General features: G+C 42.3%; 1 protein-coding gene across 1 annotated transcript; it reads right to left on the bottom strand.

Annotated features, from left to right (window-relative positions):
- Positions 1–1,171: 1,171 nt before the first annotated feature.
- hhipl2 (HHIP-like 2) lies at positions 1,172–18,831 on the bottom strand (the record flags this gene model as incomplete). The annotated part of the gene is made up of 11 exons (XM_080849686.1): positions 1,172–1,362; positions 11,960–12,052; positions 12,533–12,615; positions 13,858–13,939; positions 14,026–14,171; positions 14,752–14,878; positions 15,011–15,342; positions 15,817–15,960; positions 16,045–16,361; positions 16,768–17,103; positions 18,490–18,831. The coding sequence occupies 11 exons, from the start codon at positions 18,829–18,831 to the stop codon at positions 1,172–1,174; spliced, it is 2,193 nt and encodes a 730-aa protein (XP_080705812.1).
- Between the last annotated feature and the right edge of the window lie 239 nt (positions 18,832–19,070).

Raw genomic sequence — 19,070 nt, forward strand, 5'->3', positions numbered from 1 at the left:
TAATGTTAACGCTAGCTAGTAGGCTACGAAAGCAGCTATCATTGTCTGACAGGACTAGAGCTAACGTAGCATTCATCTTTTTATGGACCGTTTTGAAACTTTGCTCATATAGGCTATTGCTGACACTTTCAAAAACTGGTTTTGTACAATAGTCTGACGCAAATAAATTTAACAGTGATAGATTAAAGTGTGGCTGGTCAATGTCAGCCCCTTTCAAACAACATCGATTTAGGTAGATAGATAGATAAACTTGTATTAGTCACGTTAGTGAAATTCACGTGTAATAGCAGCAAGGTAATAGCTTGACTAAGTAAGACCACGAAAAACCATACATGTGTTGGTAGAGCAGCACACTATCCCATACAAACAAATAAGCACAGTAGAAAAATGTAAGTCATAATTATAAAGGGTTGCGGATAGGCGTGCGCACGAACACCAACCCGCGGACAGACTCGAGTTTACTCACTTTGGACCCCCGATTCAAAGGAGTGCGAATACAGTGTGCGGATACAGATCGGGCCCTCAGTTTGTCTCAGTCTTCTGGAGAGAGTTTTGCAGATGCCTTAGAGCCACCACTACCCTCTCATCTGGTTTCCACCCACAAACCAATGGCCCGACAGAGCCGGCTAACCAGGACTTGCAGCGGGTCCTGCGGTGTCTTGTCATCCTAGAATCCAACTTCTTGGTGTCGACATTTGGCATGGGCTGAGTATGCCCATAACTCGCTACCTGTTGCTGCCACTGGTTTGTCGCCATTCCAATGCTCATTGGGCTACCAACCTCCTCTGTTTTCTTCCCAGGAGTCAGAGGCCTCTGTTCCCTCTGTCCAGGCCTTCATCCGACGCCGCAAATCCACTTGGAGATGAGCCCGGGCCGCATTGTTTGCACTCAGGTTCCCAGGTCAAGCGGGGGGCAGATTGACGAAGAGTCAAGGCACCTCACTACCGGAGGGGGCAGAGAGTCTGGCTCTCCACCAAGGACCTGCCGTTGAAGGTAGACTCCCGGAAGCTGGCACCTTGGTTCATCAGACCTTACCTGTCGAACGGGTCCTCGGTCGTTCCGCAGTCCGGCTGAGACTACCTTTATCCCTTTGCCAGATACATCCAACCTTCCAAGTCTCAAAGATCAAGCCTGTCCGACAGCCCCCTTTTCCAACCGGCTGTGGCCCCCCCTACCCCCAGATCATCGACGAGGCCCCTGCCTTTACAGTCAGGAAGTTGCTGGATGGCCAGCGCCGGGCTCCAGTTTTTGGTAGACTGGGAGTGCTACGATCCAGAGGGACGCTCCAGGGTACCTCCTCGTCTGCTCCTGGATTATAAACTCTTCCAGGATTTACGCCGTCAGCACCCCAACCATCCCGCTCTGGCACCAAGAGGCGCATGTTGAGGGGAGGGTACTGTCAGTATTTGAAATCTTTGTCTCATCTGTTGCTGTTTTGACATGTCCTGTGTTTTTGTCGTGGTAGCCATGTGCCTTTGTTGTGCCACCATGTGCTCCGCCCCAAGTCCTGTCTTTGTTCTGTTTCCACCTGTTCTGCTCCTCACCTGTGCCCAATGATTGCCCTGCCTATTTAAGCCTGTCTTGCCTCATGTTCCCTGTCGGATTGTCGCAACTGTTGTGCTTCCCTGTTCCGTGAGTTGTCTGTTGTTTTGCAGATGCTTTTGCAGTTACTTGAAAAACTAGTAGCTAAGCAACTTACTTCCTTTCTACACCAAAACAATATTGAAGAAACCTTTAAGAATTAACTTCCACTGCTATGCTGATGACACCCAACTCTATCCATGAAACCCGATGAAATTGTACATCTACCCAAGATAGAAGCTTGCCTACAAGATGTAAATTATTGGATGGCTAACAACTTCCTGCTCCTCAACTCTGATAAAACTGAGGTTACGCTTGTAGGCCCCGATCAATTGAGAATGACACTATCTAGCCATCTACCCACACTTGATGGCTTCCCAACACCCAACACTAGCATCAAAAACCTTGGGTTAACTATCAACCAAGACCTCCTACTTGAATCACACATAAAACAGATCTCAAAGACATAATTTTTTCATTTACGCAATATTGCCAAAATTAGAAAGGTCCTATCCCTCCAAGATGCAGAAAAACTAATCCACGCATTTATTACTTCCAGACTCGATTACTGTAATGCTCTCCTGTCCTGATGCAGCATCAACTCAATAAAGAGCCTCCGACTTATACAGAACGCTGCTGCCCGTACACTCCAGAACTAAAAAATATGAACACATCTCGCCTGTCTGCATTGGCTCCCTGTCAAAAGCAGAATTGATTTCAAAGTACTCCTGCTAACATATAAAGCCCTAAATAACCTGGCTCCAAACTACCCCAAGGAATATCTTGTCCCCTACTGCCCTCCAAGGCTGCTCTGTTCCTAGAGTGCAGGCCTCCTCGTAATTCCAAGAATACCAAAAACCACAATAGGAGGCAGAGCCCCCCTCCTCTGGAACAATCTCCCTGCCTCCATCCGAAATGCAGACACCGTACCTATATTCAAATCGAGACTAAAGACATTCCTCTTTAGTGCATCCTAAAGCCACAAGTAATTGTGTCGACAAACTCATCACCTGCTGGGCCAGCCAGCCAGACATATCCAAACAAAAAAATGTTTTTTTTTGCTACAGACACCGTATGTTTTACCGTGTAGGAGGGCCTTTACGGATCCCAGGTACAGCATATGGCGCGTGTTGTGACTGTCACCAGCCAATTGGGTACTGCTGCCCTGCAACCCTTACAAAGCTTACGACTAAAATCTCCATCTGTACCAAACCAAACAAAATGCTATATGCCAGCATAACTAAACATATCTAAACACATGCATTACCCCCTAATCTACAAAACTGGGCTACAGACAGCGTATGTTGTACCATGAAGGAGGGCTTTTACGGATCCCGGGTACAGCATACGGCGCGTGTTGCGACAGTCACCAGCCAATTGGGCACTGCTGTGTACCCTGCAACCCTAACAAAGCTTACGACTACAATCTCCATATGTACCAAACCAAACTAAATGCTAAATGCCAGCATAACTTAACATATCTTCTCTATCTCTGTCTCTCTCCTTTCATATCACATTGCTAATGCCTATAATAACACTGACAAAATAGACATAATGCCTACTATTATATCTACTACCCAAAGGTATCTCCTTATCTGTTTCTGAAATTGATGTCTACTAACAAAAATGTCCTCTCTCCCTCATAGCATGTTCCAATTGCTGATGGAAGTGGAAACATTGCTCCTCACCCCCACCACTCCTCATCTACGCATATGGACAGCTGAACTCTACCCACTCACTCTGCGCCTTTTCTTTCCCTCCTATTCTAGACTATCTCCGCCATGGGACGCTGCTGTAGTCTCTCCACCTGGTCTACCTGTAGAAACCCTCGGCAAATTGCACCCACTGCCACCGCACTGCCGTACACTTACTCTACCCCATACCCTATGCTAGCATTTATATACAATATACATTATTGCCACCACTCGTCCATACATCTCTTACCCCTGTAACAGTAACCCTATGAGCACAGTGTATACCCACTAAACTGGTCTTGCCTATATCATGTATTTATGAGATGCAGACACCGTACCAATATTCAAATCAAAACTAAAGACATTCCTCTTTAGTGCATTCTATAGCCAAAAGTAATTGCGTCGACAAACCCATCACCTGCTGTGCCAGCCACCCAGACATATTATCCGAACACAAATAATGTTCTAATAAAAATTTAAATTAAAATATGTGCTACAGACAGCGCATGTTGTACCGTGTAGGAAGGCCTTTACGGTTCCCGGGTACAGCATACGGCACGTGTTGCAACTGTCACCAGCCAAATGGGCACTGCTGCCCTGCAACCCTAACTAAGCTTACTACTGAAATCTCCACATATACCAAACCAAACAAAATGCTCAATGCCAGCAAAACTAAAAATCTAAAGACATGCAATACCCCCCTCAGCAACAAAACTGGGCTATAGACAGCGTATGCTGTACCGTGGCCAGGAGCCGACTCAATCACTCATGTGCCAGCTAGTGGAAAAAGAAAGGTGTGCTGAGAACTTCTTTTTGGTGTGGTTTGGGCTGATTGACTCGTCGCTTCCTGTACAGCATACGGCACGTGTTGCAACTGTCACCAGCCAATTGGGCACTGCTGTATATCCTGCGACCCTAAAGCTTACGACTGATATCTCCATAAGTACACTACCAAACTAAATGACAAAGGCCAGCATTACTAAACATATCTTCTCCCTTTCTCTTTCTCTATCTCTCCTTCCATATCATATTGCTTATGCCTATGTAGCGGAGTTAATAATAACACTGACAAAATAGCCGTATTGCCTACTGTAAAATCCACTACCCAAATGTATCTCCCTATCTGTTTCTGAAATTGATGTCTACTTACATAAATGTTCTCTCTCCCTTATAGCATGTTCCAATCGCTGATGGAAATGAAAATATTGCTCCTCACCCCCACCACTCCTCATCTACGCACATGGACAGCTGAACTCACTTTCTTCCTTTTCTTTCCCTTTTCTTTCCCTACTAATCACGACTATCTCCGCCATGGGACGCTGCTGTAGTCTCTCCACCTGGTCTACCTGGAGAAACCCTCGGCCAATTGCACCCACCGCCACTGCATTGCCGTTCACTTACTCTACTCCATAACCTATGTTTGCATTTATATACAATATACATTATTGCCACCACTGAAATGTTTCTCTGTCCCTACATCCCTTACCCCTGTAACAGTAACCCTATTAGTACAGTAAACTAGTCTTGCCTGTATCATGTATTTACCACCGGATGTCTGTATACATACTATCTTACACCCACAACGTCACCTGCGGCGTCCCTCAAGGCTCTGTGCTGGGCCCCACCCTCTTCTCCCTCTAACTGCTCCCCCTGGGAAATGTCATCAGCAAGCATGGGATTTCCTACCATTGCTATGCTGATGACACACAGCTCTACATTAGGACAACACCCACTTCTGCTGCACCTCTGCCAACAACCACTCTGACCACCTGCTTGGAGGAGATTGAGGCGTGGATGAAGGTAAACTTCCTACAGCTGAACAGTTCGAAAACGGAAGCCATACTAGTCGGCACACCACATCAGCTCCGCTCTTCCACCATCACTAGCATTACCTTCTCTGGCCAAAACGTCTCTCTTTCAAAATCAGTTACCAACCTGGGTGTTAAAATGGATGCTGAATTGACCTATGACACCCACATCAAACACCTCTGCAAGGTTTCCTTCCATCACCTCAGGAACATTGCCAAACTCCGGCCATCACTCACCCTGGCAGATGCAGAGAAGCTTGGACATGCCTTTGTCTCCTCCAGACTGGACTACTGTAACGCACTCCTCATTGTGATCCCTGGCAAGAGCATACAGAGACTGCAATATATCCAGAACAGCGCTGCCAGGATCCTGATGAGGGTGCGTAAACACGACCACATCACCCCCACCCTGAAAGCACTTCACTGGCTCCCAGTCCCACTCAGAATAGAGTTCAAGGTCTCCCTCCTCACCCACAAATGCCTATACGGACATGCTCCCCCCTACCTCAGGGAACTCCTCTCCCCCCAGACCTCCTCACGCTCCCTCCGTTCTGCATCCGCAAACACCCTTCAAGCCACCAGAACTAAGCTCTGCACCATGGGTGACCGGGCTTTCTCCTCTGCTGCCCCAAGGCTGTGGAATGCCCTCCCTGACCATCTCAGGGCCCCACAGTCTATTGACGTTTTTAAAAAAGGCCTGAAAACTTATCTTTTTTCAAAAGCTTTCTGCTAATTATTGTTCATTGTTGTTGTCTTATATGTATATGTAGCACTTTGAGATCTGTATGATGTAAAGTGCAATACAAATAAAATGTATTATTACAGTGCATGAAATGCCCTGTATTGTTATTCCTAGGCTTCTTCTTCTTCTTCTTCTTCTTCTTATTCTTGTTACCTTTTTGCTGCGATTAATTCAGCCCGAACCGCTTAACGTAGAAACTTCATTCAAACTTTGTCGCGTAGGTCTTGTAAAGGACACTTATGCTATCTATTTTCACTTTTCTAAACTTTATACTTTTTAAGATATTAAATAAAAACGAATCGAAATTTTCCCATTGACTTACATTGGGCCATTATGACATCATAATAGGGTCTTTAAACTGGCTTGCACCTGTGCTTCACTGACAGCTGCGCCAAATCAAAGGAACCCCTTCTCTGTCCCTCTCAATTTAACTGTAACTAGGAACATTAAGACACCTTCCATTCTCTACTTTTTTTCTCTCCATTTCTCCATCTTTCTCTCTATCCCTCTCAGTCTACTTTCTCTCACACTCAATCTCTCCTTCACTCCATTTTTATCTCCTTTTTTCAATATTTTCACTCTCTTTTTGTCTTTCACTCTTCTTTCCTTCTTCCACTCATCTTTCCTTCTTCCACTCTTCTTTCCTTCTTTCACTTTTCTTTCCTTTCTTCACTCTCCTTTCTTCTTTCCTTCTTTCACTCTTCTTTCCTTTTCTTCTTTCCTTCTTCAACTATTATTTCCTTCTTTCACTCTTCTTTCCTTTCTTCACTCTTCTTTGTTTTCTTCTTTCCTTCTTCCACACTTCTTTCCTTTCTTCTTTCCTTCTTTCACTCTTCTTTCTTTTCTTCTTCCTTTCCTAACTTTTGCATTTCATGCACTGGTATTTCCTTCAGGAAATGCATTTTCTAGTTATTATTATTATTATTATTATTATACTAGGTCCAGCGACCAAATGCTGGCTGTGTACAACCCCTGTTGCTTCCTTTCCCCTTCTGCCACACAACCCTCCCCCTTCCCCCCTTCCCACCTTCCTATATCCACCCGGCCGACCTCAAGCAGATGGGTCCCCCCTTACGTTTTCTTCCTGACTAACAGGGAGTATTTTCTTGCCCCTGTTGCCATTATGCTTGCACTAAGGGGGTTCAGGCTCTGGGCTCCGAGAGACAATTGTATTGTTATGGCGCTATATAAATAAAATTGAATTGAATTGTTTGGAAATTAACTTTGCCTGCCTGCTTGTGTCTCATTGAAGGAATACTTTTTGAACTGTTAGCTTACAGGAGCTTTTTGTGTTTTTCGGCGCGGAAGCCTACAGTGGTCGTGTGCCCTGTTTTTGTGTTTGCCTTTTTGATCCTGTGTGTGTTTTGTGGAATAAATCCTGCTTTAATCGATATGCGCCTGTGTCCTAGTTTAAATCCTGACAGATGGACCACTCGTTTTTTTTTTTTTTTTTAAATAGAGGAACTTTACAAAACTTGCACACAACTTGTGCAAATCTAACTCTCAGGATTATTAGTACTTTGTGTATTCAACAGTTAACACCACACAATTTAAATATGCTCATCATAAAGTCTGTACTTTTACAACATAGTAACACTTGTGTCCTCGGTGAAAACTGGCCGGTGTGATCTATGACAAAAATGCACATCTATTCATATCACCACCAAACTGACTGCATTAAATGTGGCATCTGACAACTTTAACGTTTATTTTCACTCTTAAAAATATTCTTCTTGAACATCATTTTAAAATGCCTGGTCATTTTTGACCAGAAACAAAACAATTGAGATTTTTTTTAAAGACTGTAGTTTCAAAACGGTCTTTTTTGATTGGAATACAACATGAGGGTTAAGGGTTAATTCAAGAGGTGTAACAATCAGTCACTGTTGCCCCAGGCTCAGAGTTGCCTCAGCTTTTACTGCTTCTGTCATCATCCATTGCCCATTAACCCTGTGAGAATGTTAACCCTTACCAACCACACAGCACTTGTGACTCCGTCTGCAGCTCGACTGGTTTGATTCTTTAAGAACCCCTTTCCCAAAATGAACAGATATGCCATGCTCCTCACTCTTATCTGCTCCATAGTTTCTCTTAGCACAGAGGCTTCGTCACACAGAGTGACGGCTCGCGGTTCAACGTGAAATGTCTCACACAGCTGCCACTGGGCCGTAAGCAGCAGAATCAGGGTTGGGGGTCACGGCAATCATATTTTGGCTTTCAGATACATGACGAACGTTTTCCATCGCACTCATTTGGCCACCCAGTCACCGTGGTGACGCAGCAGTGTGATGCGCCAGAGTGACACGTTTGTGTGAGATCATGCACACAGCTTTTCCACTCTCTGGCTTTTAAAGTCAAACATCTGAAGGTACGGTTTGTTTTTTGTTAATTACGTTCATTTTGAGAGTGAATTCTATAAACACCAGAAATGTGGATGACTGATACGGTCCTGTAAAATATTCAATAAAGTACTGAGTATCTATAAGTAAGTAACAGTGTGTATACACCATTCAGAGTTATCTTGAATTTTATTAATAATCAATAATGTTCAGACAATGGATTGTCAGGGAAAATTCCCATATTCAGCTGTTCAAAGTTGGCAATGTTTTTCAGAATCTAAAATGACAGGATAATTGGAGCATTCCCACAAAGCCAACATAATATTCTGGCAGCTGCATGGCGTCTCCCTGGGGGTATAATTTGACACACTTCCTGCTGGGGTGTGTGTTTTGCAACCTTTCAAGAATATCCAAACACATTGTAGTTGTTTTCTCAGAGGTAATATGCAAATCACAGGCCACGCTCGGCTTTCCCACTGGATACTGGCCTTGGCCCATTTGCCTTGTGGTAAAGCATCAGGCCTAGACATGCACACGCGGAACACTTAGCCCTGTCTGGAATAATCACAGGATACAAACTCACATGAAGGCTCACTGCATCAGACATGTCCTTAGGGCAACACAAAGGAACGTAGGTGAACTCATGCTCTCCTGCTCCTGCCCCCACCACAGAAAGGGGGAAATGCAAGACTTCCATTGGCACATGTCTCCAGTGGTGGGTAGTAACGCGTTACAAGGAACGCAAATGAGTAAAAAAGTACATTTTTCGGGTAACGAGAACTTTTTGCGTTCCTTTATAAAGTCTGCACTTTTACTCTTACTCGAGTAAATATTTGAACTAGAATTCTACTCTTTACTCAGTTACATTTCCATTGTGCTTTCATTAAAATGAGTAGCCTATTGTGATGAAAGTACACATAGCCTATCTTTGTTTACTGGAATACAAGCATACAAGGCAATCAGAGGGTAAAAACGGAGAGGTCAGTTAGCTATGCGTTATCGACGCGCCCTCCACAGGTTGCAACATTGTTGTCATTTCATAGCCGCGCAGGAGACAACTTCAGGTCGACCGTTACGACTATAACTTTAATCGCCGCCACTGACTATGGATGAGAAGATGGACGAAGCTAGCGTTACTACTGGTCCTCCTGACAGTCCTGGGGCAGCCCCCACTCCAATGTAATAATATTTTTTGCAACTCACCGTCAGCATCATGTTTATTTACTTGGCTAGCTTGCAAAAGGCAGTTAAGTTATACTGTCAGAATTGCTAGCATGAATAAGTCAAACATGTGTAAAATGGCAGGTGATTCATGGCATCTTTTTTCTCTAACCGGGATGATCTTGTAAATAACAATGCTTTTGCAGTCAGAAAGAGAGAGAGAGAGAGAGAGAGGGCATTTCTCTCCATGAGAAAGAATGAGATCTCCTACATGGTCAATATTTTTAATGACCTACTGTTATTTTCTATGAGATCTATGAGATGTGTAATGAAAAAAAAAAAACATACATGATACAATGAAGCAACTTGTGAAGAAATGTGTCAAGAGTGCATTTCTTTCTGACTTACTCACGTTATGTTTTTCATTGATCCAAACACTCCAACACAAAAAAGTAACTTGTAATTTGAGTAACTTTTAAACAGAGTACTTTTTTAGTCTTACTCGAGTAAGATTTCCAATTGGAATATTTACTTTTACTCAAGTCGATTTTGAAGGAGGTAATTGTACTTTTACTTGAGTACCAATTTTCAGTACTCTACCCACCACTGCATGTCTCTATTATCCCCACTGGTGTGTGAACATGGTGGCCTGTCCACAAGATGGCTTTGGGGAAATATTGAAGGAACATACCAGAGCAGTTCCTTGGCTAGCAAAATGGCATTTTGGAGCCTGCCTTCTATATACTATGTCTATTTATGCATCAGTAAATTGCTTTGTCATACATCATGGATTTGGAGAGTTTGCACAAATCATGAATAGACTATAGCTTCCGGTAAACCATTTTTGTGTTGATTTTGAGGTGTGCTTCGGATCATTGTTCTGCTGGAAGGTCCAACCACGGCCTATTTTAAGCTTCCTGGCAGAGGCTGTTATGCTTTCATTTAATATCTGCTGGTATTTGATGGAGTACATGATACCATGTATCCGAGCAAGATGCCCAGGGCCTTTGGAAGCAAAACAGCCCCACAACATCAAAGATCCGCCACCAAACTTCACAGTGGGTATTAAGTGCTTTTCTGTATAGCAAACCCACCTTTGATGTTTGTTGCCAAAAAGCTCTATTTTGCTCTCATCTGACCATATAACCTTGTCCCATTGAAAGTCCCACTAATTTTTGGCAAACTGTAGACAGCAGAGCCTATTTTTCTGGCAGCCCACCCAAACAACTTGTGGTGATGTAGTTGGCGTCTGATGGTAGTTTTTCAGAGACTTTCTGACCCCAAGACTCCTGGTCATAAGAAATTCTGCAATTCTCCAGCTGAGGTCCTTGAAGATTATTTTGCCAGTCGAACCATTCTCCTCACGGTGCGTGGGGTCAATGTAAACACACATCCTCTTCCAGGCTGTTTCTTAAACTCTCCTGTCGCTTTAAAGTTTTGAATTATTGCCATGATTGTGGAAATCGGTATTTTAAACAGTTTAGAGATTTTCTTATATCCATTTCCTGCTTTGTGCAGCCCAACATCTTTTCGTTGCACATTGTCACTGTGTTCTTGGGTCTCTCCCATAGTGATGAATGACTACGGGAATTTGGCCTGTGTCACCTCATAGTTATACTCCAGTGAAACAGGAAGTGTGTGATGATAAACAGCAGTCATTTTTTCATAGCCTTCGTTTATTCATATTCACTAAGGGTGCCAATAGGGCATTGTAACAGCACTCAAAAGACAAACGACTCTAGTTTTTTTTTTTTTACAACTTTCTTTTTCAGATGTATTTTTTCATCTTTATTGTTTTGTCATAAAATAAGTGCAAAACATTTGGTCTTAAGATGTTTAAATTTACAACAAACAATGTGCATTCGGTTGCCATTAAAAAAAATATATATATATTTGTTTAGTCTAGTAATTCATGTACAGCCTGAAACACCACATTTAGATAAGGAACTTTCTGGTTACATGCAAACAGAGATCCACAAGCTGAATAAGACATAGAAGGGAATCAGTTTAATTTCACCTTCATTAGAACATCATTTTTCTTTGCCTTTTTGCTTTTAGCTTGTGCTTTGTTGGTTTTTACATGTTCTGGTTTCATAACTCCTTTTTCAACTATTTTGGTAATTTCCTTTTTCTCCACCACCTTCTGCTTTGAAGGTCGTTTCTTGGGTCTCTTTTCTGGAGCCTTCTTCTTCTTGCTCAGTAAACTGACTTTCTTGAGTGAAACTTTCAAGTTGGGTGTGGGATCTCTGACCATTGTCTTTGCCTTCATAGTGTTCTTCCTCTCTGGCCATTGAGGCTTTTGCCTGTAGAGTGTTTTCTTCATAGTTTCTGCTTTTAAGGAGGAACTTGGTGACTTTCTTATAGGGAGTGTTTTGTTCTTAGTTATTGGTGCAATATTACTTTTAGTAAGTAGAGTGGTTTCAGATGGACTTGTCACTGGTGCTCTGGTTGTAAATATCTTCAGCTTTTTCTGTGGAAGTCTTTTAGGTTTTTGCTCAGAGAGTGTTTTATTCATAGATGGCACATTTGCCAAGGTAGTCAGTGAAGTGGAATTTCTTGTAGGGAGTGGCGTAGTTTTGGTCTTGGTTATTGGACCAATATTGCTGTTAACTAGTGGAGTGCTTTTAGGTTTGCTTGTCACAGGTGCTTTGGTTGCTTTGGTTGTATATTTTTTCAGCTTTTTCAGTGGAGGTCTTGTAGGCTTTTCATTAACATCCAGCACAGTCACTGAAATATACAGACAATTTTAGAACACAAACAAAATTAGAACACAGCATAGCAATGCGAATAGAACACACTTGCTTCCTTCCAGTGCTCGCTTGAGCAAGCTAACGTGACATGTTGACCCTGGTTTTGTTTCATGAACTTGACTAAATTAGTTTCAATGTTTTTGTTTCACCACATAAAAAAACTTGAAACATATATTAAAAATGCATTTAGCATGTGTCAAAACGAAAGTATGATTTTTGTCAGGCACTTATTAGGAATTGTCATGGTGGCCCTTTTTTCATTTTCAGTCTTCACAGGGACCATTCGATTAGAATTAGGATGAGGCATTAATTTGCATTCATTCATTCATTCATTTATTATATGACATAATCATATACATAGTTGGTGCAAGTAAGTTCATAGAAAATACATTAACGGACAAAGGTATCAAAAGACAGTTCAATAAGCTCAATAAAACAAGAAAACTTGATGACTTACATTCTCTTGGAACAAAAGGTACTTTTTTGCCTTTGACTTTTACAGGAAGTGGTTTGTATTTACATTTCCCTGGAGGTGCTCTCCTGCATAGAGTAAAAATCCAAAAGATGGGTCACTTGATAATACTGGAAAGATCTTGTTGTCTGTGTGAGGCAAGTACCTTGCATCCACAGTGTGGCACGTTCTCTTGTCATGTGACCAGACTGTAACTCAATGGAGATTATACTGAAAACTCTGAATAATTGGCCGACTTCTCTTTCCACTAGTCTGTAAAAGTGTGCACAGGTAGCAGCTGGGAAGAAGGTATGGTTTGAAAATTATGGAGGTGGCTGTCTGGTTTCCAGATCATGACTGGAGTTACTGAAGTAGAACAAAGACCTATTGAGTATTTTGGTGAAATATTTGTCACACTGGAAGAAAGTCATGATTTCACAGGATTATGAAATCCTTTTGCCCACTGACGACTTAAAACATTTGGTTAGATTGATAATTAGAGTTTCAACTACAGATGATGAAGTGATAAGAGTGACAGACTTACATAGCAGATTAAGAATGGACTGTTTGTAGTATAAATAAATAAATAAATAAATAAATAGATAAACAAATAATACCCACATCTGTTGACAAATCAGATTTATGTAGTTTTCAGCGTCCTAAGATATTTTTCAGGAAAAGAATAGACTGCTTGGCAGATGACTAAGCTAACATTCCAAGATAAGAGGGGAAGGAATGTAAACCATGTGTTCCAATGACTTAGAAATGGATAATGCAGCTGCAGGTGGATATTGTCATACAGTGAGACATCACTGCTGAGAAGGGATTTTACACTGTGGAGTGCCTTTCATATAATACTGCGATACACATTCTAATTATGACATGTTAAGGCAGGTGAGTCGATCAAAAGAAAGATGTAGAAGCCCATTCAGGCATTGGAACTGTGAGCTACTCCCCATCTATACGTTTAACAACCACATTCTGCTCAGGAGCAGCCAAAAGCTTTAAAAGAAGACATGTGAAAACTGAGTCTCGCTTGGATGAGAAGGAGCTCACCCCCTGATGCTGGCCAACAATGGGCAAAGTGCCTCATGCCTGTGTAGTGGTAGTATAGTATAGTTCTTTTGTCATCTGACTCACAGATAACAGCTGCCTTTGATAATGAGCTGGGTTTGTATCGTTGCATTGGGTCTATTTCATCATTATGCTCAGTCTCATATTTTAATATTGTTTCTTCTCTCTGTGCTGTAATTAAATCTATTTTATCTGTGTGTCATCAGCTTCTATAAATGATATAATTGATAGTTAGTATTTCAAATATAATACATTACCTGGAGGGATCCATAAACTTATATATGGTTCCATAGGGAGACACAGCACTTGGATATGAGGTAGCCAGGAAATACAGTTCACCTACAGAAGCACAGCAGATACCATTAAAAACAAAGAAAATAGATGCTTCCACCACATACATTGTGAAAATGAATTGAAAAAAACACCTGATTCATCTTCTGCAAAAGAGATGATGAACTTATGATGGTGGTTGATGAGTCCTGGGAATGAGCAGGTTTGTGTGTCTCCCATGCATATGCTCTTCTCTTTCCAAGTCCCACTTGCCTTATCCTCTTGTAAGGCCATCAATCGACTAAAGGACAATAGCCAACAGAGAAAATCACGCATTATGGCCCTTCTCACAATCATTCATCCGAGGTCACAGATGTCCTTACAGCATGACTCATCTGTAGTCCATGGAAAAAACACACTAAAGTATCTGACTTGGACTGTACATTATTACCACCACTGAAATGTTTATCTGTCCCTACATCCCTTACCCCTGTAACAGTAACCCTATGAGCACAGTGTATACCCACTAAACTGGTCTTGCTTGTATCATGTACTTACCACCGGATGTCTGTATGCTGGCTGTGTACAACCCCTGTTGTTTCCCTTCCCCTCCTGTCACACAACCCTCCCCCTTCCCCCCTTCCCCCCTTCCTATCTGCACCCGGCCGACCTCAAGCAGATGAATCCCCCCTTATGTGCCGTGGTTCTGCTTAAGGTTCCTTCCAGACTAACAGGGATTTTTTTGTTGCCCCTGTTGCCATTGTGCTTGCACTAGGGGGGTTCAGGCTCTGGGCTCTGTAAAGCGCCTAGAGGCAATTGTATTGTTATGGTGCTATATAAATACAATTTAATTTAATTGAATTGAATCTTAAAGCACATACCCACTCATGAAGTCTCCAAATATGTACAGGCCGTTGAGATTGGGCGACTCACACCCTCTGTACACATAACCGCCTGTTATGGACTTTCCAACGTGATGTCCATAAGCAAATATGGGAAGAATATCATCTGTTAATTGAAGTGGAAAGTTACATTTTGTGTCATGCATTGCTGAAGGTGGTTAAAGGGTGAAAAGCAAGACTCTTTTTCCAATTTCAGTGAACGTGCCATAAAACTGTTTTCAGTATCAAATAAACTCACTCATTGAGGAGTTCTGACACAGCTTCATATCGAAGCACTCAAAGCCCTCTTTGGCTCTCCAGCCATAGTTGCCTCCTTTCACGATGATGTCCACCTCTTCATAGCGGTTTTGGCCCACGTCGCCGCAGATGATTCTACCTCTGCCATAGCGGGTGATGGGGTCGCCTCTGTCCACTGAGCATCGCCACATGTTTCTGACGCCGTAGGCATACACCTCCGGTCGAGCGTCCTGCTGTCCGATGAAGGGGTTGTCAGCTGGAATCCTGTAGGGAGTTCCGGCAGAGCTGCTGCTGTCTACGTCTATACGCAAGACTTTCCCCAGCAGAGCACTCCTGGGTGCAGAAAACGGAAGACATTTTACAAAATGCATGGAATTATGCGTTAGGATTACATTGTAAATAATATATTTTAACTGAGACAAACATATGCATTTGAAAACTATAAAAAGACTTTTGACTTTTATATTGATATTTTTAGTGAGGAATTATGTTATACAACATGTCTGAGTATCTGGTATTTTTGGAACCCTTTAACTAGCCAGTTTTATGTTCTGATTGATATCAAAGAAATAGATTATCTGAGGGAACGAACAGAAATGCATCATTTCAGTAAATAATGTAAACAATATTCATAATGGTAGATGTCATGCAGGGTTCTTGTCTGGAGCACAAAACAGGCTTTGTATTCTGATTCTGAACTGATTTTAACTGATCAAGAATCTTCTTGGGAAAACTACAGTAATAACTATTTTGTAGTATCTTTTTAAAATACTCCACATTTTTTTTGGAGTGGGCCAATATACTCACTTATTTTGAGCATTTCCAAATTTTCCAAAAGGATCCCCTGCTTTTCCACCATCTCCCGTGAATATGTACAGGTAACCATCAAGGCCGAACAGCAGCTGTCCGCCATTGTGGTTTGCAGCTGGCTCCTCTATCTCAAGAATAACCCTGGAAAAGACATTAGGAACCATAAAAGCATGCCCCTTATCCAGTCTACAAGAAAAGACTCCCCACTTGGCAGTCACAGCAAACCTCTCTGAGTTGGGGTCGGCTCTGTTCATGTCGTGGGCCGACACCCTCATCTCACTGATGCGGACCTTTTCCAGACGGCCCTGCTCCAGGATAGAGTAGTAGATGAAGAAGAGGCCGTTGTCTTGGTAACGCGGGTGGAAGGCCAGGCCCAGGAAGCCTCGCTCATCCCCCAGCCAAGGTGTGGTCAGCACCTCGCCGCTCAGGTCCAGAAAGGGCTGCTCCATGCGGCTGCCATCTCTCAAGTACACCCACATGAAGCCCACCTGCTCTGCCACGAACATGCGGTGGGTACCATCGCCACTGTGGAGCATCAGCACCTGCAACAGTCCAATTATGTGCTGTATATCTGTGTCTTTGAGGTGACATCTGAGACTGTAAGAGCTGATACTGTGCTGGTGATGCGTTATAGTTTTCCAACTCTAAATAAGATAAACTCTTCACATCATGGCCTTTGCACATCATGGCCCTTGATTCAATTAAATTCAATTCAATTCAATTCAATTCAATTTTATTTGTATAGCGCCATAACAATACAATTGCCTCTAGGCGCTTAACAGAGCCCAGAGCCTAGACTGCTTGATCTCATGACGTTTACAATAAACAAATATGTGTATGGGTTAAGAGCTTTCTGCGGACACTACCATAATCTAAACCTATCATTAAATTTGTATCACTGACAGCTGGTTCAGATATCTCTATAAATTGGCATTAAATGTTACATACAGGGTTTCGCAGTCCATTGGCCACCTCTGTCAGGCAGAGCTGTAGACAGCCCATGGGGTCCTCTACCACTTTACCAAGGTTGTTGGCAAGGTAGTTGTTTTGGAGTACATTGGGGTAGCAGTAATCCCTGTCAGGTAGGTCAACAAGACTGCAGAAGGTTGTGCTGCCCTTGTCAGATGCCTCCTGAAGAACTCTGCTGTCCGTCAGGTACTTAATGATGGAACTACAATTGGTGTGGAACTCATGGCAATAGGGAAAACAAAGGCCTGGAATTTCACGCATGGGAGTATAGGGATTCTCTGCATCAAACAGATGGGCAGCGTAAGGGGAGCATTCCTGTAAAACAAATGACCAAATGATCATCATAAAAAAATTGGTTTACGCTAACTTTTAAATTCAATTCAATTTTATTTATATAGCGCCATAACAATACAACTGCCTCTAGGCGCTTTACAGGGCCCAGAGCCTTTTAAGCTACGAAGTTATGGTGAACAGTGCATGGATGTTTGATTTGTTTTGTGGCTTCTTCTGAGGTGCTTCACGTTTAGGGAAGAAATAAGTAATAATGACATGGAGGTAGCAGAACACAGAGTGCAGTCAGTATACTTTTCAAATGAATGTTCTGAATTGCAGTTCTGTGTAGAAGAGTGGGCATATACATTATTTGTATTAACCAATGCCTAAATAAATCGGATTACAATAGAGAGTCATTCAATCTGGCTTCAAAGTAATCAAACACCATATTGTGACCAGACTGAGGCAAACAAGAGTGTAGTGGTTTATATTTATTGCAGCATATATTTTTTAAACATACGTATATCAGCCGAAGAGAACTTACTGATGTGAAGATACAAACACGACAGAACCACGATCAGACCCAGACTAATTATCATTCACTTGGATGGATAATGTTTTGTTGCTACCGTTAGCCACGAGATGGCGTAAGGACGTGTCTGTTACAGATTATACAGTCGACATTCCATCCCAATTAACAACTCGTTTTTGTTTACGCGTTTTTCTGTTCTGTTTGTCTGTGCCAGGTCTGGGGATATGATGATATCTGAACTGGGCATTTACATTTGATCTCCACCTACCTAGTGACCAAAAGGTTAGTTCGAAAACGTTTAAATAGTAAATTTAATAGTAGGGCTAATTATATAACTATAGTGATATATGTTTTTTGGAGCACACAACTCAGAAATTATCAGAAAACAACATTCTGTGTTAGTTTGAGTTTAAAGAAGAGGTAATAATATAATTTGTATGAAAATAAGGCAGACATGTAAGAGAATATACTTTAAGATGTCCCTGTATTGTACACAGTAGCCTATCACTACCACTGCAGGTAACATTTTAGTTTATCACCCCCCTCTCCCCAAAAACTGTTCCCTAATTACACTCGTACGTCCTACGTGAAATTCTTATTTCAGTTAAATTAACTAAGCAGCTGTTGTATTAAAAAAAAAAGCCTTAAAGGACTAGGCCTACTTTCAGTGATGTGCCATTACGGTGCTGTCATGTTTGTTTGTTTGTCATTTGAATATTGTCAAATACGCTAGTATGATCCATGGTTCCGCTCTTGAATCATGCACAGACGCACGCACACAGAGAAGAGAGGGAGTTCACATGCTGTAACCACAATCCATAACTAAACATGAAACATCCGATTGACATCCAGTATAAAATCCAAATTGATCACTTTTGTACAGAACAAATATTTACCTGGCACATTATGTCTTTCACTAAATCACCACAGCGCTCGTATTCTTCAAGAAGAACTAAGTCCATTAGATCCCAATACCTCTCTGCAATGGAACTGTCAGCATCTTGATCACAGCATCCGAACTGGTCGTAGTTGTTGCAAAACTCCAGATGGGTCGTAGGTTTGAATGGTGGCCGAAAGTCTAAGCACTGTGGATGGGAAGACGTCTGACCCACTAAACTGCATACAGTGAGTGTAACAAGAGTAATGCCTAAAGTTGCGCTCGTGATGTGGACCCGCTGGTTACGGTAAATCCTGCACAAAACCGCACCTTGGATTCCATTAGATTCCCGCTTCCCCATCATTTTGCTGTGGGGTTTCACACACAGGGAGAGAGAGACTTACTGTCTGCATATGATATGTGTATGTATGTCTCTGCGTGTGTGTCAGAGTCGGCGTCAGAACCAATCTGATGGGGGGGGGGGGGGGGGGGCATAGGCTCACGGCAGAGGGGCATACATTCCTATTCAAATGATAGTGACAGATAACGAATTTTCCGCAAACCAACACACAAAACACACTAACCTCCAATCTCAAAACA

This window comes from Sprattus sprattus (assembly GCF_963457725.1).
Source record: "Sprattus sprattus genome assembly, chromosome: 13".
Classification (NCBI taxonomy): Eukaryota; Metazoa; Chordata; class Actinopteri; order Clupeiformes; family Clupeidae; genus Sprattus; species Sprattus sprattus.